The 20,767-nt window shown below is 45.3% G+C and overlaps 2 protein-coding genes across 4 annotated transcripts in view; one reads left to right on the top strand and one right to left on the bottom strand.

Annotated features, from left to right (window-relative positions):
- The window catches only part of LRIG1 (leucine rich repeats and immunoglobulin like domains 1), a 90,647-nt gene extending 84,432 nt beyond the window's left edge, over positions 1-6,215 (top strand). Inside the window, exons 17-19 of the mRNA XM_014251502.2 lie at positions 222-368; positions 1,512-1,820; positions 2,060-6,215. Of these exons, the coding sequence (XP_014106977.2) occupies positions 222-368; positions 1,512-1,820; positions 2,060-2,292 (689 nt within the window). The 3' untranslated portion in view covers positions 2,293-6,215. The remainder of the gene's footprint in view (positions 1-221; positions 369-1,511; positions 1,821-2,059) is intronic.
- Positions 6,216-9,346: 3,131 nt separating this feature from the next.
- SLC25A26 (solute carrier family 25 member 26) overlaps positions 9,347-20,767 on the bottom strand; it is an 83,049-nt gene continuing 71,628 nt past the window's right edge. For 2 of the 3 annotated variants that reach the window (XM_005522010.3, XM_014251682.2), the window contains 3 exons: positions 15,836-15,900; positions 14,380-14,453; positions 9,568-9,801 (listed from right to left, as the gene is read on the bottom strand). In XM_005522010.3, the coding sequence (XP_005522067.1) occupies positions 9,705-9,801; positions 14,380-14,453; positions 15,836-15,900 (236 nt within the window). In that variant the 3' untranslated portion in view covers positions 9,568-9,704. Of the gene's footprint in view, positions 9,802-14,379; positions 14,476-15,835; positions 15,901-20,767 lie in introns of all 3 variants that reach the window. The other variant, XM_088061681.1, reaches the window with a different exon arrangement.

Genomic DNA, 20,767 nt, shown 5'->3' with positions numbered 1-20,767 from the left:
TTGGGGTTTTATGCTATTTAAACACAGCACATTAAGAAGGAGAAGAGTTCTGAACTAAGATCCTCCTGAGATTGTGCAGCATTTATTCTGTTAAATGTTAGCTGAAAATTATCTATTATCTCTACTGCTATTTTTTCTCCCTTTTCTAGTGTAAGACAAGCAAGTCATCTAACTGTGAGCAGATGGCTGTGATCTTTACCCAGATGGTTTGTTTGTTACAGGGATGTGTCAGGCTGATGCTGGAAGGTGTCCAGATGTTGAAGCTCCTGCTGTAGGTTGTAGACAGCCTAAGCTGTGTATCAGCTATAATAAAGACGCTTGGAAAACTGAGGACATGGCCAATGGAATGCTTGTTCCAGATAAGACAGGTACAAACCCCATTAATCTGGGAAGGTATTTCGTGTTTGTACAGATCACAAAACCCTCCAAGTCAGACAGCATTAACACAAGAAATTGTTACCTTCAGAGAAAAAATAGTTCAGAATGATTCTCAGGTGCAAGCACAGAGAATTTACTTTCTTCTGCTTGCTTTGATCCTCTCTCAAGCTTGGGTAGTTGGAATTTGAGGAACTGTCAGAAAGAGGAAGAGTAAAGTTCCCAGTTGCCACCCTGTGCAAATCAGCTGGCTGATGGGAATTTTGTGATATATATTGAATATTTTAGGAATATTCCTAATATTCCTAAAATATTATGATTTTTGTATGAGAAGATATGAGAGCACTTTCCAAACGAAAAGTGTTAAATTTTTTCATGCTCTTTTAAAAGGGCTGTTGACTTCAAAGCTCAGCTTTTTAATTTATTTTCAAAATTTAAAGGTTGTTTTGGGCACTACACCTGCCTTTGCCAATTTCTTGGGTGTTACACTCATAGTTTTCTATTTTTAGGATGTGCATTCTGTTCTCACACTGTATTGTAAAAGCCACAGAAAATCAGCCAATGAAACATTTTCTCTCTAGGAGAAACTAATGTAAAGTTTAATAATGGAAAGTTGTTGAGTGCACTAAGGAAATTAACTTTCAACATTTAGGAATTCCTTGCTGCTTTGAATTCTGGTCATCTGTAGTTCCCACTACCAGTAATAACATATCTTGAGATAAGAGTGTGGGCTGATGGTGATCCCTGTAAAGCAGCAGCACAAAAATAAGAAAGGTAGCTAAAGCAGCTACAGGAAAGTTCCACTTTGCATTTCTACCCTGATTAGAAGGTCTGGAAAAGGAAATACATAGTTTATTTAAAAAAACAGAAAGCTCCAAGTTCTTTGGAGTGAAAAGAATCCCTGACTAACTAAAGCTGTTAATTGGAACTACCTTTAGTGATGGAGACTACAGAGTTCTGAAAACTGGGTGTGTAATAGCCCTGTGTAAGACCATGGAGTGTCCACTTTATTTAGTGAGAGATTCCCCCACTGAACTACACAGAACTGCCCTTTCCTTCCATGATTTGTGTGCTCCAGTGGTGAGCACTTGCAGCTGCTCATCTTCCCTTGTTGATTTTCCTTTCTTCCCCCAAAGGCTTCGGGCTGCCCGTGGTGTGCACGGAGTGCAGCAGCAGCACGGACAGCATGAACGTCCACATCTACCCCAGGGACTCCGAGTGCTACTCCGAGAGCCTAAAGACTGTGGAAAACACCCACCCCAGTGCACTGAGCAGCAAGGAGCGCCATAGGAAGAGGGGTGCAGGCACCAGCCTTCTTCATGCTCAGCCCTGCAATGGGATTGCCAGTGGCAAGAGGGTGGAAACAGACGGGACCCTGTACCCCAGTAACCACGACAGGTTAAGGCTGGAGGGCACGGCCGGCGCTCTGCTCGCAGACACGCACGGTATGTCCTTCCTCGGGGTCACCTCTGATCCCCAGGGGCACCAGTGGGGTTGGAACACAGTCCCATGTGCTCCCCTCAGCCTTTTCAACTAGCTGACAGGCGTGGATGGCAGCGGTGAGGCTGGTTTGAGCACAGAACAGAATTATGAAGCTTGGGAAAGATCTCCAGGGTCATGGAGGGTGGGAGTGCTTGGCAGGCTGAGCATCACCTAACCACGCTGCTCCTTTGGGGTTTTGCAGGCTCTTCACAAGCAGCAGCAAAGCCTTCAGAGCTTAACAACCTTAATTTGGTGAGAGCTTCACCTGCAGGAGGGTCATTAAAACAACTGAACGTGCTTCCCGAAATAACCCCAGCACTACTGGATCTGCAGAGGGAAGCAGAGGTGGAGCAGGCTCTCCTGCCCAACAGCACCACAGCCCAACGCCACGACTCCACTCACGAGCCCAAGCTGCCCAACAGATCTCTGGACTGAGAGCACAGACTGACTGCCACGTGCAAATTAACAAACACACTATTACTTTTTTTAATTTTTTTTTTTTTTTTTTTTTTTTTTGCACAGAGTATATAGGCTACTTACTTCTACCTCGAATTTTGAACTGATGGCCTGGCAAAGGCAACCAACTGAGGTATGAGAAACAAGCTTGTATGGGGAACAAACTCCTGTTCGAGCGTCATCTGATTGTACATAGTTTAAAACTTCCCTGAGAAGTATGAAGTGTTCAAAAGTCAACTTGCATATGAAGCACATAAATGCAAGGGATTATTGTGTAAAGAGAAAAGTATTTGATACAACTGTACATAAGAGTTTTCATATATAAATATATATATAAAAATATATATATATCTTTTACAGAGGCTATTTTAATCTTTAGTGCATGGAAAACTGAGTGAAATTTTACAATTTTGGCAATATTGTTTTCAGTATCAGGTTGCTGTTAAACTTTGTGAGAGAAATAATTCTGGTGCCTTAAATGCATAAACAGAACTTTTAAAAGCCAGACTGTTCCAAAGGGATTGTCCTATTTTCAGTGGAAGTTCCTTTACACCATGTACACCAGGGCTGGGGCAATCCCAGGTACTGGCTGGCTGGAGAAGTGACCAGGAGCAGCCTCGTCTGTGGAGAGGGACTTGGGGGTGTTGGTGGATCAGAGGCTGGACATGCCCTGGCCATGTGTGCTCACAGCCCAGAAATCCAACCGTGTCCTGGCCTGCATCCAGAGCATTGTGGGCAGCAGATTCTCCTCCTCTGCTCCACTCAGGTGAGACCCCACCCGGGCTTCTGCACACAGTTCTGGTGCCCTCAGTATAATGAGGACTGTAGTGACGAGAAAAAGAGTAATGAGTTCAAACTGAAAAAGGGGAAATTTGCATTAGATACAGAAGAAACTGAAATTTTTCCCTGTGAGGGTGGTGAGACACTGGTACAGGTTGCCAGAGAAACTGCAGATGTCCCGTCCCTGTAAGTGTTCAGGCTGGATGGACCTCTGAGCAACCTGGACCACTGAAAGGTTTCCCTGCCCATGGTAGGGGGTTGGAACATCACCTTTAAGGTCAGGGCAGGATGGATAGATGGGCTGAGTCCAACCACTTGAAGTTTAACAAGTCCAAGTGCTGGGTCCTGCACATTGGCCACAACCCCAGCAGCGCTACAGGCTGGGGACAGTGGCAGGGGACAGGGGCCAGAGAGAAAGGGCCCTGGGGGTACTGGTGACAGCAGCTGGACACAAGCCAGCAGTGTGCCCAGGTGACCAAGAAGGCCAATGGCCCCTGGCCTGGATCAGGAATGGTGTGGCCAGCAGGAGCAGGGAGGTCATTCCTCCCCTGCACTCAGCACTGGTGAGGCCACACCTCGAGTGCTGTGTCCAGTTCTGGGCCCTCGGTTTGGGAAGGACCTTGAGACGCTTGAGCACATCCAGAGGAGGCAACGAGGCTGGTGAGGGGCTGGGAACACAAACCCTGTGAGGAACAGCTGAGGGAGCTGGGGTTGTTTAGCCTGGAGTAAAGGAGACTCAGAGGTGACCTCATCACTCTACAACCTGCTGAAAGGTGGCTGTGGTCAGATGGCGGTCAGGCTCTTCTCCCAGGCAACCAGTGACAGGACAAGAGGACACAGCCTTAGGCTGTGCCAGGGGAAATTTAGGCTGGACATTAGGAAAAAATTCTTCACAAAAAATGACTGGGCATTGGAATGGGCTGCCTGGGGAGGTGGTGGAGTCACTGTCCCTGGAGCTGTTTAAAAAAAGACTGGATCTGGCACTTAGCCGTGGTTTAGATGATACAGTTAGGTCATAGGTTGGACTTGATCATCTCAAAGGTCTCTTCCAACCTAGTTAATCCTGTGATTCTGTCCCTTCCAACCCAAGACATTCTCTGATTCGATTTGGTTTCTTAGCACAAATTTCCTTCCCCTTGAAAATTTACTGTACTTAACACATTCAATAACAGAGATCTTCAACTGTGTCAAATTTATGAAGAAAAAAAGCAGTGAGCAATTACATAGCAACCTGATATTTTCCTGTTGGTGGAAGAACTTAAATTCCATTATTTTTCAAAACTTTATACAATTTGCATTTGAACTGTGACTGTGTGAGACTTTAGCATGGACCACACAGGAGGCACTAAATAACTCTTCAACAGTGCAGAGCCCCAAGACAACCAGAGGAAAAGGCTGTTTTGACTGGGAAGAAGTTGTTACCAAAATAAATAACTTGTGCAGTAAACCAGGGGTGGTCTCGTAAGAGCGCACCTCTCAAACACGTCATCGCAGGAGGTGTTACCTGCCATGTGTGCTGGCACAGCACTGAGCACCACAGGCCCTTCCCCTCCCAAAGGGACCCAGCTCTACCTGTCTGAGGTGTGTGCAGCAAATCCAGCCTTGCCCTGCTTAGAATAAATAACCTCTGCCAGTATAATGCATCTTCACACCCAAAAAACACATCTGCTCCAGTGGGGGCTGAAACCATAGAGCTGTTTTGACAACAAAACTAAACTGCACTCCTAAGGGGACAGCTGTATCACTAATTCATCCAATACTTTTTTTTTCCCCCCTTGTAACACAATATTACACTTTGTAGTTGAACAGCCAGATTCTCTGTATGAAAATATCACCTTCAAGTGAGTTATGCTGCCTTGTGTAGCAATTCTGGGCTAGTTAGAAAAACTTGTTTTATAAGGAAAACTGTGGATTCATGGTTGAATAGACTTTCAAATGGAAACACCCCAAATGTTTTTATGTGGTCTTTTAAATTCCTCTATAAATGGGGGGGTATAAAGAAATGTCCACCTGAGTCAAACAGATCTTTGTCACTTCTGACTTCACAATGACACTTTTTATTTATAGAAAGGTTGCTTTTTGTTGGTGTTTGCTGGTACCTGTGGATGGAGGACTCCCAGTTCTTTGTGATTTGAGTTCTGCTAACATGAGGTTGCTAACTCTGGTGATGACTACTTTGGGGCAGGTTTATCACGGGGGGAGGGTGGGGTTGTTACTTTTTTCCTTAGGAGCAACTCTAATACCAGTTCCACTGAGGCTGAGTCTGGGAATCCACCTTTGCCAGGACTGTGGTTTAGAACAAGCAGCAGAGATAAGGGCAGAAACGCTTCATGTTCACCTGAGATCCATCACTGAGGGAGCTGCCCCAGCGCTGCTGCACCTGTGGGGTTTCAGGGAGTGGCTGCAAGCTGCCCCTTGGCTTTATCACAAGCTGGTCCTACCCAGCCTTAGCTTGAAGAGCCATCAGCTCCTCCTCTAAGGGAAGGACCTCAGGGTCAGGGAGAGCAGCAGCTGCCCCTGGATGAAGCCAGGCATAATTCAGCCAGTACCTGTCTGCCCCAGTCCCTGACTATTGACACATTTGCACTTTGAGACAGGTGGTGAATTATGTTGAGTGCCAAGTTTATTGAAAGCAAAGGAAAAGGGTGTTATAAAATTATAAACTGAGCAGAGTTTTCCTTTCACTGAAAGGAAAAGTGCTCCAGAACCAACTCATGGAACCAGGGACACGAGGAAGATGGGAATGATCCAATGGGCTCGTTTTGCTGGCAGAAATATCATCACCAGTGCAGATACAAAGCATATTTGCCATGTTAACATTGAAAGTAATGTTTCTGAATAAAATTAACTGCCTAATGACTTCCACTAAATATGTGAATTTGCTGCTTCTAAGAGGCAATGTGAAAGAGGAAGTATTACATTTGTGTACAAATTTATTTATTTATTAGAAAATTTGGTACAATGTTGTACATTGAAAAACATGTAAGATATTGAAGTGTCTAACAAACGGCATTGAAGTGTCTTTAATAAAGGTTCATTTATAATATTACGGCTGATTTGTTGAGAGTGAGCTTTTGGGAGTTTCAGTTGAAAATGAAATAAAATTCTAATCCATTGCTACATCTCTTTTTTGTCTTTCATGAAAATGGAGATTAACTGCCAACGTACCTGCTCTTAAAATTGGGCCATGAGATCCTGGGGAACAGCATGAGGCTCTGACAGCCTGACATGTGGAGGGCGTGGAATTTGGGGCTGGATTGAAAAATACAATACCAAACTTTTAAGAAATACACTTCATATATATATATGTATGTTCAGTTTGCATTACAATCTGGCAAGTCCCCCCTATCTTGGCAGTGAGAACACAACAGATGAGGGGTGTGTGCACGTGTGCAAGTAAAAACAGGGCCAGGACAACACCAGGCCCAGCTGCAATATTGAACATCTCTGGTGTTCCCAAACCCCAACCCCACCCTAGATGGAAATTCCAGAGGTAGCTTTGGAGATAAGCCTGAATTCCTGCTTTAACTAAAAATCTCAATTCAGTTTCTGTATATTTTTTAAAAATTAAAAACTATGTCTTCCTTGAAGTTTTCGCTTTTGGTATAAAGCACGTTGTCTGAGAATGCTTAAAGTTTCTTAACACATCTAGGAGTTAACATTTTTCAAAATTGGGAGCAGTTTTAAGAGGCTTGTTATAAACGAGACTTTCTGATGGAAAAGTCTGGCTCATTTATTAAATGTGAACAATGGCCGAAGGGAGACCAAGCTAAGCTTGTGTACCCCACCCTACAAACCAGGATAACAACAAACAGCACAAATACGCTTTTCCAATGAAATAACCTCAGCTATCCACCAACACCCTGATTTATTCCCTTTCCCAAGTCCTGGATTGGTCCGTTTTGGATCCTCTTTGGGATTGGCCGCTTTCCCGGGCCATGATTGGTCTACAACAGTGTTCATCCTGCTCCAAGCGTTTTCTCAAGGCATCGTGTGATTGCTGAATGCTTCCAATCATCACTTAAGGTATTGACAAGCCCTTCATTACTTCATGTTCTGGAATGTTCTACCAGTCCAGGCCCTTACAAGCCTCGATATTTCTTACTAATCCACCATATTCCAATCACCAGACCCCAACCCAGTCTCAATCCCAAATAAGCCAAAGTCATTAACAGTAATACCAACCATCATCTTGACAACTTTATATCATAATCAGACATAATTAACATATACTTCTTGTAACTTTGTAACCCATAACATTAATTAACACTTCAGTAATAGCAACTTTAATTAACCTCCCAGGCTTAATAAAAAGGTCACTTATAACAGGCTGGTGCCTGGCCTGAAATTTGTGACCCCACTTCATCCCAGTAATGGGCTACAATTAGGTTTTTTATTTTAATTTGGTAAACTTGAAATAAAACATTGCTAAAACTTAAAGCAAACAGTCATAGGGGAACCCAGGCATTTTTTGGTCTCTTTTTCTCCCCACACTCCCCAAACTAAAAATGTCCTTTACACCCTGATTAGACAAACCAGCCACCTGCTGCTCTCCCTTGCCTGCTGCCATTTCCAGGTACCTTTGGCCTTCTTGTGGTGCAGAGTGGCTCCACTGGCACAGAGAAAAGGGAATCACTTGAGGTCTGTCCACTCCCACCATTTGGTTGGTTAAAACAATTTGGCTGCTTGGTTGGGTTTTGTTGGGTTTTGGTTGAGGTTTTTTATTTTAATTTAAAAAAAAAAAAAAAAAAGTGATGACAAAAACTGATTCTGCAATATTAAATAAAAACAACAAAAAATGCACCATTTGGACCCAATGACATAAAGATGATTATTTACAGCTCAAGTAATTAAATGCATCAACTGCACTACTAACCCCCTCACCATGTTTAAAAAGCTTCAAGAGAAAATGTGACAGATTTTTAGACTGAGTAATAAATCTCCCTCCCCCCCAGCCCCTAAAATTGGATGTGATACATATATATATAGAATGTCATAAAACAGCCTCCAAGTGGCAGGAAGCACAGCTACACCAAGCCATGGTAACGAGTAGCATTACCCACCAGCCAATCCAGGACTTGGCTGAATTCTGCATTTTAATTGAAGATTATTTTTAAGAATTATGTCCTTTGTTCTGTATGTTTTACTTGTCTGCCAATTATTTTCTAAGTTTTGGCCTCTAAAAAGTCTTCCTGCTCTGTCATGGACAGCGGTGTAATAAAATATCCAGCCTGTGCTGTTGGTGCTCTGGGCAGGGGCTCTGGTGTCACTCGTGTCCCCTGGTCAGGCCACTGACCTGCTCTGACATTTGTTCTGCCTTTCCCCAGACTCCAAACACCTGAACATTGTCCCCATGAGGGGAACAGCCTCACAGGTAAATTACAGCACCCTAGGGCAGCACAGCAGCCCTGGCACATCACGGTGTTGGGATGACAGGGACAGAGCGTGCAGGAAGCAGCCAGAGCACGCGCGGTGCCACCAGGACAAGTGACATGGCACAGCTCAGTCACAGGGCCCTGTGGCACCCACTCCTCTCCCCCTGTGTAAGGAGCTTCCCACTGCAGGAAACCATCACCCACCACAGGCTTTGCCTGCCCACACAAACACCCTCCACAGAAGCACCTCCTCAACCACCACTCAGCCAAGCTGGTGTTGTAAACCTGGTCCCAGCACTGACTCTGGTGATAATTTTGAGTAATTCCAATAAAGTCTTATCATCACACTCATCCCCACACCATTTTGGCTGCTGCAGCTTCTGTTTCCTACATGAGAACAGCACCAGAATTTTGCTCTGACTGCCAGCAGCCCCCCGTGAGCCCTCAGGATCCACCCCTACATCAGCAGAACTCTGATGTTCTCCCTGCCTTGCCCTCCCAGCTTCCCTCCCAGGCTTCAGCACTTCCATCCTCCTGCTGCTTCAGCAGCTGAGGGATGAAGACCAAAAGAAGGCAGAGCTCCATGTCTTTGCACAAGCACAGCTGTAAAATAATACAAGCCTGTGCTTTTACTGGAGAAATATGAGTGTAATTAATAAAGCTGCACTGGCTCCCACACAGGAATGCTTGCTGAGCACCTGTAGGTATAAACAGGAATATAAACTTCCACAAATACAGCTCGAATCAGAAACAAATGGATTATTGTCTTTTACAAAGAGCTCTCCCAAGCCGGAATCCTTTCGGTGCTGTTGGAGGGCAGCAGGCTGTAACTCTATCAGCCCCTTCCCCTCCCCTGTTACGAAGCAGGTGCCACTGAATGATGAAAACTTGCTTTATTTCAGCCTTCCCACTCAGCCCCCAAGCCAGAGCTTTCCAAAACACTTTCCCTGCAGGAGTTCTAATAATGCCTTTTGCAGCCATCGTAATTAGCTGTTTACCCCCCAAACATTGCTTTTTTGGCACAACTCTTCACAATGACTTCACCCACTTTCCATGGAGGAAAATTTCATGTTTGGGAAACTGGATTATTGGAGGATTTACTTTTCTCTAGCAGGGAGAGTGTCTCTCAGCCTGTGGGACAGCTGCTGTGAGGGCTGCGGGAGGAAGGCGCTGCTCCCAGCCCGACTCCTCCTGCGGCTCGGTGGCTTCTCCCCCAGCAGGAGCGGCCGGGCTGGCTCACAGCAGCAGCTGCCGAGTCTTCTCGTATGTCCCCAGGAAGATGAAGCCTCCCAGGCTGATGGCTGCCATCCGTGGGACAACACCTGCGAACAAGCTGAAGGCAAAGGAAAGGCAGTTGGAGAGGATGAGCGGGGAGTGGAGGCAGGGGCTTCGGAAAACAAAGCCAAGGAAATCTCTCTCTTGCTGGTTTCTTAAATCCCACTCCGCTGCTCACTGAAGGAATCTGTCTGGACTTCCCCAACACAGCACTCCCAAGGCTTGCTGTTTTTAACCCCTCTCCACACTCCTCGGGAAAGGGCTGAGGCAGAAGGAAAAGGCAGGAGACCATTACGGGCCAATGCAAAGGGGAGCTCAGGCTCATGCCCACCAAGAGCTGCAGACAGGTGGGAACATCCTGTCCTCCACTGCCCCCACCAGCCTCTCTGGGCCAGGGGCTCCCCCTTGCAGAGACAGCCCTGCTCACTGCAGTGGCTCGTTCCCAGGAACACACAACAGCCGTGAGGGACCAGAAATACTCCATTTGTACTGCCTTCAGCTGCCACCCATTTCATGATCTTCATCGTCCTTTGAAATTAACAGGAAACTTATGCAAAGCCAATTGTTTGACACATCTAAACTCACAGATGGTTTAACAACTTCAGGACAGGCCAGTGTATCCTCCCAGAGGATTACAGGCTTCCTTTGTGGAGAAATCCCCTTCCAGATCTATGGCACTCAGCCTGGCTGAGCTCCACAGGGATCCTGTCCTTGGCTTTCCCAAATACTTTCTGGTCCCTGTGAAGAGCATGTCCACAGTGGGACACATTGTAGTTCCTGTGAGACCTGGCTGCTCAGGAGCTCCCTGCTCCTGCTGCACAGGGAAACCTCTGGCAGTAATGAGCTCTGCTAAGGAGCCTGGAGCACACAGGCAGATGGAAACATTTTATGGCTTTACTAGACAGCAATTGGGCCTATTACCATAATGACAGCTTTAAAACAGAGTAATTTGTACAAGGCATGTATGGACAGAGCACTGATAGGGCAAATCCTAGGGAGCAGCACACAGCATCCCTCTCCTGTGGAATTAGGGAGCCTCATTACGGGAGCAGGGGCAGACATTCGTTTCCAGAACAGCCCACTCGAGACACAGCTATTACACAAACAGGGGCCCATAACTGAGTTACCCAGAAGCTGCATCCCTGGCAACCCCTATTACTAACCATCACTTCCAAGAATCCTGGCCCTGCTTCTCCCCGTTTCCTGCTCCCACCTGCCACCTGTGGCTTCTCCAATCCATGCTTCCCCCATGGGCTCCCTTTCTGTGTGAGGGCAGAGCTGAACAGCTGCAGGAAGGTCCCAAATCCAAAGAACAGAGCTCTGTGACAGGTCTGATCCAAACTGGTCTCTGCTGGGCCACGCCTGCCTCCATCAGCAGATGAAACAAATTGGGTTTATTTCTGCTGGCCCCATCAGAAACTGCTCTGGTGGGCAGAGGTCTGCTGTCTAGTTGGATTTGGTCTGTCTGGAGATTTCACCTGGCACTCTGCCACTCCTCAGCTCCTAACAGGAGACTAACAGGACCCCTGCAGTTACTATTCATCTTGTTGAATCATCTAGGTTGAAAAAAGACAAGTGCAAAACAACCCAGCACTACTCAGCCCACCACTAACCCATGTCCCCAAGCACCACAGTTACACACGTTTTGAACACTTCCAGGGGTGCTGATCCTACTGCTTTTCCCTGGGAAAGAGGGTAAGGCAATGCAGCTCAGAGGGGCCAGTGCTAACAAAACCACTGTGTGCTTGGCCACAAAACCTAAGAAGTACCCTCTGGACCAAGGAGGTGACCATACTGAGACAAACCACTGCTTTCCTCTGGCTACAGCTCTGCACTGAGCTCTCTGTGTGGGCAGCTTGTGCTCTGCACAGCAGCCACCGGGGCCTGGCTGTGGGGAACAGCATGGCTGGGCATCAGGGAACAGGCAGGGACACAGGGGGTGAGCAGGACTGCATGGAGAGGACACTGAGCAGGGCTGCAAGGAGAGGACACCGAGCAGGACTGCAAGGAGAGGACACCAAGCAGGACTGCAAGGAGAGGACACTGAACAGGGCTGCAAGGAGAGGACACCAAGCAGGACTGCAAGGAGAGGACACTGAGCAGGATGAGCACAGGCTGGGCAGGAGAGGGACGACAGGGCCCAGGCTCAGCCACAAAGCCTGTCCAGGGCTCAGGGGAGGCCTTGGGCAGCTGATAAATGGCACACAACGAGCTTCAGTGAGGCAGTTTATAGTGGCTTTTATACCCCATAGCTCCTCCCATGGTTTGCTCTTTGATAGGTTCATGAGTCTCCCCCTGCAGCAGGGTTACCCCACAGCTCAACCTGCATCTTGGTGCTGGAAGCTTTCTCCCTCTGCTTGGCTGCCAGGTGAAATTCCCCCGAAGACAGGACCTTTCTCTACTCCCCAAAGAGAATTCTCTCTGAGGGGGTGCCCAGCAACAGAGGCTTTCTCTGTGCATGTGCCATTACTGCTGAGGCATGTGCCCTTCTGGTATTTTTCCACTGAAATCGAGATTCATAATCCATACAAATAAAACTAAACTATGTCGAGGGAGTATTATTCCAAAATTAAATCGGTACCTCACACGTGCCAGTTCCACTCTGACCAGGAAGCTCATGGGAGGAACAGGACACCTGGTGCAATACTACCAGCTCCATCCCCAGCTCCACACAGGCCACCTCACCAAGAGCATTACCACTCCAATAACCCTCGTGTTTCTCAACAAGAAGCTTCAGCCATGGCCTTCAAACACCACTGTCTCCTTGTGTGAAAAGCTGTCAGACAAGATGCAAACTCCCTCTCCTGTGAATGATTCCTCTACCCTGCTGGCAAGAGCAAAGAGGTTCACAGATCCTCTCACCCCATGCCTATCCCAACGCCTGCCACAGTCCTGGCTCTCCCTGGACAGAAAGGGATGTGGAATTTCTTGGCATGAAGCAGAGGGATTTACTAGGTGCAGACCAGGAAGCTGAGCCCTGTGCTCTGGTTTTAATAAGGTGGCAATAAGCAATGCGTCTTTCTGCCCTCAGAATTCCTCCTCTTCAAGTACGAGATTTATTAGAGGAGCCATAAATCATGTCATGTTGTAACTGGCCAAAAAAGCCCGACATTTTTATTGGTTTTGATTAATAGATTTATAATTGGCAGCAGGCATGGCAGCCTCTGCGTTTATTTTTCCCAAGACTTTCTTCCTTTTCCTCGCAGCTGACGCAGCTTGGCCTCCTTTACGTGTTACTTTTTCTCCAGATCTCTTATTGTTTTGATTTCAACTAAATTGTGTTCCCTTTGGTCTAAGTCCATTGGTGCTATCTTTGGGCAGAGATTAATTCTGGGTTGTTTAGAAAAGGGCATTGCTGAAACACCCTGAAAAGAAGACAAACATACATTTTTACTTTCTGCTGTTAGCTGGGGGATGGGGGAAGTTTCCTCAGTCAAATCCATGCCTCTTCATACCCTTCAGAGCTCAACTTCCACTAACAGCAGACATGGCCTCACTTCTTCCAGTCCCTTTCAAAACATGCCTTAAGGGTCCACAAAGCCATGCAGAACCCAAAATTCATGTGCTGCCACATCACCTTGTCTCAGGCAAACCTGAGACAGCCCATCCCTGAGTGCTGCTGGGGGGCACAGCTGGATGCCTTCCTGGAATCAGTGTTCAGGAACTTCCTGCAATTTGTTTTGAATTATTTCCCACATGTGTAGAAAGAGGGTTGAACTTTTATTATCTGGGCAAGCAGAGATCAGATGTTCAGAGAAAGCTGTCCCCTGTAAAGCTGCGTTGTGCACAGTGCTTTGGGCAACAAAGGTTAGAACAGTGCCCTGAAAGAGTGGGAGGGTTAAAAACATAGAGAAAACTACAAGAAAAAGCCCCAAGCTTCCAAAAATCCCTCCATTTCTCTTCCAGGCCCTACTGAAGGAAGCATAGGCTGAACTTCATGGACTGGAGAAGTTAAGACATATATTCACTTTCACAGGTCAACTACTGGTATAAGACATGCACCCAAAGAGGACAAGGTGGTGTAAACGAAGCAGTGTCAGTAAAAATCAACAATAATTTTGACACCTCAAAACGTTCTAGAAACACTAGCAGAAGACTCCATGTTCCCACACTGCTCCAAGGCCAGGAGAGCAATTCTCTGTCTCAGAACTGGACAAAGTGAGACACTTAAGAGACTAGATGGGCATCACCTCAGACTTCCACAGCTGGTCAGAGGAAAGCCCAGAACATTTCCAAACTCTGGCTACAGCAGGAAAGCCCCGGAGAGCTGCTCTGTGGCTGCTCAGACCTACTCTTTGTACTCAAGCCTGGCTCAGAAAACTTGCACTTTTGCAGTGGGTTCCACACTGCAAAAATCCAGGGGCACATACTCAAGGCCAAGGGATATACTCCCAACAATGCCCCTTTTCTGTGCTCTTCCCTGGACATTGCCCTCAGCCAGGACTAAGGTGAGGACACTCAACCTCCCTGAGGGACTTGTTCGTGGCTACCTAACTGTTGCTCCCTGCCCAGGTGTGCAGCAATCAAAAGGCTTTTCTGTGTGCCAGTATTTAAATGTAAACAGATCCCATCCCATCCTCTCACACCCCCTAAAACACACAGACAACACAACCCCTGAGGTGCAGCACGTCCTTACCCTGACAGGCCTTGTGTCCTCCAGATGCCACCAAGGGCAGCCAGCACGTTCCCGCTGGCGTTGCTGGAACCAGCCTGCACCACAGAGAGAGAGATTGGAAAGTGTTGGCAGAGGTTTAGTTATTTACTGAGCTCCTGTCTCTGGTTAGCACTACACGACAGGAATTACAGATATCCTAATGATCTCCTTACCCCAAGCACAGGCAAAAGCTTCTTGTCTCCAGGAATGAAAAAAAGGGTGGAAAGTGAAACAGAGGCACAGAAGAACAGAACAATCAAGGTCACAGAGTTGGTTAGTTCAGAACTGGGCACCCAATCCCTTCAGCTCTACATCTACAGCTGATACTGCAAGACCTTAATAAAAACCTACTCTCAAAGCACCAAGTGATTTTGCTGCTTCTTTAGATTTAAAAACAAAAAAAAACCACCAAAGTGTATTGCATGTGAAAATTGTCTTGAGTGCAAAGCAGAGGACAAACAGCAGGACTAGAGATACTTAAATTCCATGTGTGACCTAGTTAATGTGAAATGACTAATATAAACTGAATGGTCTCAAAGCACCCTCATTTCTTTACCTGGTTGCTCAGGAGAGAGGCAGAGATAAATGAAACACAGTTTTTACAGGTTTATCACTGATGCTACCCAAAGACAAAGAAGCTGCAACAGACACAACCCAGCAATGACACATAAGACAGCAACATGGTGAACACAGATGTGACTCTGCTGGGGAGCTGCATGTTAGCAACAAGAAACACCCCAAAATGAGAGACATGAGCAACAGGGTAAAAAACACCCACAGAAGCTCCAGAATGCCCATCCTTCACCAACACAACAGCTCTTTTCAGGGCTGGGAAAGGTTTTAGGAACATCTACCTGCTGTGGGCTCTTAGCTCAGTAGCTGTCAGTTCTGCCCTGGCTCAGTGAGATGATGATGGGAACACCAGACTCACTATAAATTTCTAAACTTATTAAACTTACTGTTCTTATAAGCAATCTTCCTTCTGCCCTCATTGGCAGATGTTTGCCATCACAATCTATAGTTTAAAATTTTATGTCAGAAAATCCAGTACCAAGCCCTCCTCAGAAAAGACATACACACACAGTCAGAATTATCAAAACAGCAGAATAAATCCCTGATGGGCAGTTTAACTTTGGGTGTCTGACTGTACAAGGCTTTTCTGCTAAAGATACTGCATGAGACTCTGGAAGCTGAGCACAAGCCCAAGTCTGTTTCAGACAGCTCCTTTGGGAAAGGACCAGAGAAGCATTCAAGGAAAGGAGCACAACAATTTCATTAGTTCTGCATGCAGTGCCTGTTTACATCTACTCCTGCCTTCTAGGACAAGAACAGAAATGATTATTAATAGGTGCTGGATTTCATTCTGTAACAACCCTACAGAAAGCCTGGAATACCCAGGCCATTCACCAGCCTGTCTGGTGGCCTCCTTCCCTCTTACCTTTGCCAACATAATTCTTGTTTTTGCTACGTCGAGCGGTGTGGTGACTGCAGCTGCAAATCCACCTGAGAAAATTAAAATACCAAGCACAAGTGAGACATTGTTGTGTGAATATGAATGCCACACTGCCTATAATTCCCAGGGCTGTGGTCAACACTGCTCTGTTATTAATGCCTACAGCACGTTCCCTCACGTCAGAGCCCAGGTACGTCTGTCCAAGGTCTGTACACAGATGTTTTGTTACTGTGTATTGATTTTAGAAAACAGCTCTCTATTGCTTAACTGTAAATCCAAACATCCCCAGGGACGTTACTGTCTTTTTGTTCTAGATTCTGTACATATATGAACATAGGAAGGTTGTAAGGATAACAGATTCCACTTCCAACATCTACAGCAATTTTGGAAAGAAAAAACTGCTTACTCATTTTCAGAGATGGGAAAATAAACCAGTCCCACTGTGCTCTGCATAGAGAATTAAAGTCTGGCCATTTAAATGCTAGAAAGATAGAAACATGCTCTGTATCTGTACCACATATGCTTGGGCTTCTCACTAGATAAACACAGACTGGATCTGGGACTGTTTCAAGGAAAAAAGACAAGTTAGTGTTTGGGATGGAGCTCATCTCCAGCAGATTAAATCAGCTCCACTTTGGATAATAACAATGTGAAGCTGCCCAAGGGTCTTAGGAAACTGTCAGAAGTCTGCGGTCACAAGTGCCATCTTATCCTCAGGGGCATTTTTATTCTCTGCTCTCTCCCAAACTTCACCCTTGGAGCTCATTATTGTCACTTGCCACAGCCAGCTCAGCTGTGACTTTCCTCCTGCAAGCCAGAAATCTTTGGTTTATCCATCTGCATGTCTCACCCCCAAACATGTGTGTGTCTGGCTTCGTATTTTAACCCTGTGACTACAACCTGGCCTCTTGTGCTATCTAGGGACCATCTCTGCTGCTTTTCCTCACAGGATTTTATTCCTTTTGCCTTATTTCCCCATCGTAAAATCAATTCTAATCTTTCCCTCATCTAGTCAAAGTATTTCGAGAGAGTAATTCATGTTGAGGAAGAGCCAAAGTGAAGGAAACTTCTAAAATGCAGGAACAGCAGTAAGTGAAGAATGAAAGGGGAAGAAAGGGGGGGAGAAAAGAGCAAGAGACTTGTTCTGAAATCTTTCTTCTTCCTCCTAATTTTTTCTCTTCTCTGGAGTTTGTATAAATCCTGTATCTGCTACAGCCGGGAACAAAGTGACTCCAAAGACTGAAGCCTACACAGTACCCAGGGAATAAGCTAAAAATAATCTATTTTCTGTTCCAAGTTTCATGGAATGTAGAAAAATTGATCTCTCTTTTCTTGGGATGGGAGAAGGGAAGAAAACATTTCTTCAAAAATCTGTAAAGTAATGAAAAAAAACCCAAAAAACCACAAACATTTTCCCTGCTGGCTTGTGTTTTTACCTGCATCTCTCTCTCAACCACCTTAACTTGAACATATTAAACCCCTGTTTTATGACAGAGGAGACTGGGCCAGCTGGCACCCTACTTGACTTCTTACAGCTAATTAAGGAACGTCCCATGACAGTTCAGGAGATGCAGTAAGGCACATGTGCAGTCCCCTGGATCTCAAACAAGAATAGCCAGAAAGCTGAGTTAGTGAGCAGCCCAAAATGCCTGGTTTTAGGAGCAGCCTCCACTCCCATAAGGTTGGCCCATGTGGTTCACCCTGCCGGAAGCTTTCTAGCAGTGATACCTCACTGAAAAGCAGAAAAATGGGCTGTATTTAAGAAGTCAAAGCAGAAACTATGAGCAAGTTAAACTAAATTCCAGTCCATTCTTGGACCTTCTTTAAGGTCAGAAAATCTTTTTATTGTGAGCCAGTTTTTGCGTAAGTGACCAAAAGACTTTGAGAGAATGGTCTGGATAGAAACTTTGGTACTCATGTCAGCAATGTATTTTTAGAATGGTAAAAATAATCTCCACGGAAAATAGTGCCTTTACAAGTCTGGATGTAGAAGCCCTTCCTTTGCCCACAGACCAAGCTAAAATTAAACAGTGAACCACATGGCTGTCAGGCCTGTATCAAGCAAAAAAATCTCAAAGCATCACCCAGCTCTGATGGCAACACTTTAATCTGACTAACTTATGTCCCTTATCAGATCCCCATAACTTTTTTTATGTATTTATTCCTGAGAGTTTCTTATTGGCAGTGGCTTCAGTCTTGGCTGATAGAGTGGTTAGAACAAACACAATTTATCCTGACATGATGTTCCCAAATTCTTATCTGAAAAGTTTAATCAAGGCTGATTGGTTTTCATTTTTTCCCCAGCTGACATCTGGATCTTCCCTACTCTTTCGTTATTAACATTTCAGTGTTTCTTTTTCCATCACTGGGAAGTATTTGGTACAGATTTACCAATCAATTCAGAATGGCAACAGCAACAATAAAATGCTTCATAAGCACAACAAGCAGCAGGATAGCGGCTAAATTAAAAGCAAGTTTGTATATGCTTGACAAAAACATGAGATTAAAGCTAGCATTTTTGGGGACAGCTTTTTATTGAAGGCAGAGAGTTTGACAAAATGAATGTTCTCTAGCCTTAACTCTAAATGTCCAAGATAGTTTTAGAGTGAGCTCTTAAAGCTTAGTACACAGGTATCCAGGAAGAGGATAAAGGAACTTAAAACCTGACTGCTTCCAATCACCAGATTGATACAAGACAAACTGTTAAAGCCAGTCTATTAATTGAAAATAGGAGGGTCATGCACTGCACCCAACTGTTCTTTAAATCACTTACTTATTTAATAATCATTCAGTTCTTGCTCACCAAGAGCTGCCACATGAGGCTGGAGTCTGCTCCACTAATCAGCAACCAGAGTACCAGGTGGACGAGAAAGGCCCAGACACCTCAAGCCTCCCTCCTAAATCACCCTGGTTTCTCTGCAGAGCTGATGGAGAAAAAGGCACCTTTGCAGGCAGTCTGTGTCCAGGCTCGCTCACCAACTCACTCTTGAAGAAGGTTCTTTTCTCCCTTGCCCTAGACAGAGCTGGGGATGACTTGGATTTTTACATGGGAGAAGGCTCTTGGCTCGTTAATATTTCCAGCAGAGTGACAAACTCCTCTATTGGGAAAATGAAACTTCACACAGTAGTGGAAAATTCATCACCCATCTCCCAAGAAGTTACAGTGGTCCCTGTATATTCACACATCAGCTGAGCAGCCAAACTTTACCAAGTCAGGGTGTTAAACAGAAAATCCCCCTGCTACTCACACTTTCCCAGTGACTAGTCCTTTATGGAAGTGCTGGTGACAGACATCTACATAGAATGATTTACCTGTATTTGGCACTAAGAATAAAAAGACTTGAGGATTTAAAATATTCCCCATGGTTGCTGCTGACATTTTCTACCATTTTAGCTGTTATACACAAACAAAAACATCAGAACTGAGTGAAATGGAAACACCTGGGAACAACAAATAACCCTAGGTTCTTGCAGCCTGTAGAATTTGCTGCAACAGGAAAATGTTTCACAGGTACTTAGACACAATCCTCAAATAAGATCCTATGAAGACAAGTTCTTTGGTTTTGGTCATCTTGCTTTTTTGTACTATCTTAACTTCTCCTCACCTTTTCTAAAGGGGCCAGGGAATCCTTCTGGCCATTACAGGGGGTCTCCCTGATTCTGAGTTCCTGTTATATGGCCAGACCTGCACTCTCTTCTGTAACACCAGCCCTGTTCTGTAGGTCAAGCTCATCTCAAGAGACAGGAATTTATTCCTTGTTGGTATTAGCCCATCACAGGAAAAGAAAAAAAAGATTAGGTCAAACTGTTCTATTGGCTTTCTTCATTATTATTTTCTGTATTGACACCTGGAGTTTACCCAGGACCTTATTTTTTGTTAATAAACAGGGTTTTTTTTAACTTTCACCCTAGCATTCATTTCTCTCATTGCCAAAAAGGGATTACTGAAGCCCTTCTCTTTAGAGGAAATATTCATTCCAGGGAGTTTTCTCCTGAAATTTATCTTGAACCCGAGACAAGGGTTAAAAACCTGAGAGGCTCAGGTCCAATGCTAAACCTCATAGCATCCTCTTACACTGACTGATTTCCAAGTTCACAACTGGTCTTTTTCAGAACTCTTCAATCAATAAGTTCTTATTTGAACTTTTATGTTATTGGTATCATGTTAAAATTTTTAAGAGGAGGTTTATTCTGGTCCTTTATCAGTGTGGGAATGACACCTGCCTATAGTGGAGCAAAGTGATCCGAGAACCTCTTTGGATTTCAGCAGAAATACCAAGACAAAGCACTGCTCCCTCCAGAGATTTAACCAATTCAGGGTTAGGAGCATGTTCCAAGCAGACTCTGCAGGGAAATCTTGAGAACTGCTCAAAAATTTATTCAGAGCTATAGAGTTAAAGAGGCTTTTAGACACAGTGTGTAATCTTGTCAGAGCCGATTAGATGAAAACAAAAGTGATGGGAAATCCTCCCTGTTAATGTGCAAAAAGCTCTCGTTAGTGCATTATGACTCACTGGACTTGCACCTCCATTCTTGGTGACTTTGTCACCACAGAGCATTAATTATTAATGTTAAGCCACACTTTTTCTTTGGCAGTAAGAAAGTAGGCATCTTACCGGGGCTATTTTCAGTCACACTAAATGGACATTCAGGTCCTTTGACAAGCTGGGGATCACCTCACTGCTCAAGAGCAGTACTTTTCTTTTCCAACAACTAATACCCAAAGGTAGGATTTCCTTGCCACTGTCCCACTTGCATGAAGAATACAGGAATCCCACACACAAGCTCTCCTGGGAGAGCCTGCCTTGGTGCACAGCAGGGCTGGGGAGATCCAGCCAGGCAGTCTAAGTCCAGAGAAGACTTGAGCATGGGGTGAAACCAGAATCGTGCCTGTATGGGGACATGCTTCCCTCCTGC

This window comes from Pseudopodoces humilis, chromosome 13, assembly GCF_049639895.1.
Source record: "Pseudopodoces humilis isolate 2021_Gansu_Grassland_sample_001 chromosome 13, ASM4963989v1, whole genome shotgun sequence".
NCBI lineage: Eukaryota > Metazoa > Chordata > Aves > Passeriformes > Paridae > Pseudopodoces > Pseudopodoces humilis.
Note: the sequence above shows the minus strand (reverse complement) of the source record. Positions and strands in the feature narration are given on the sequence as shown.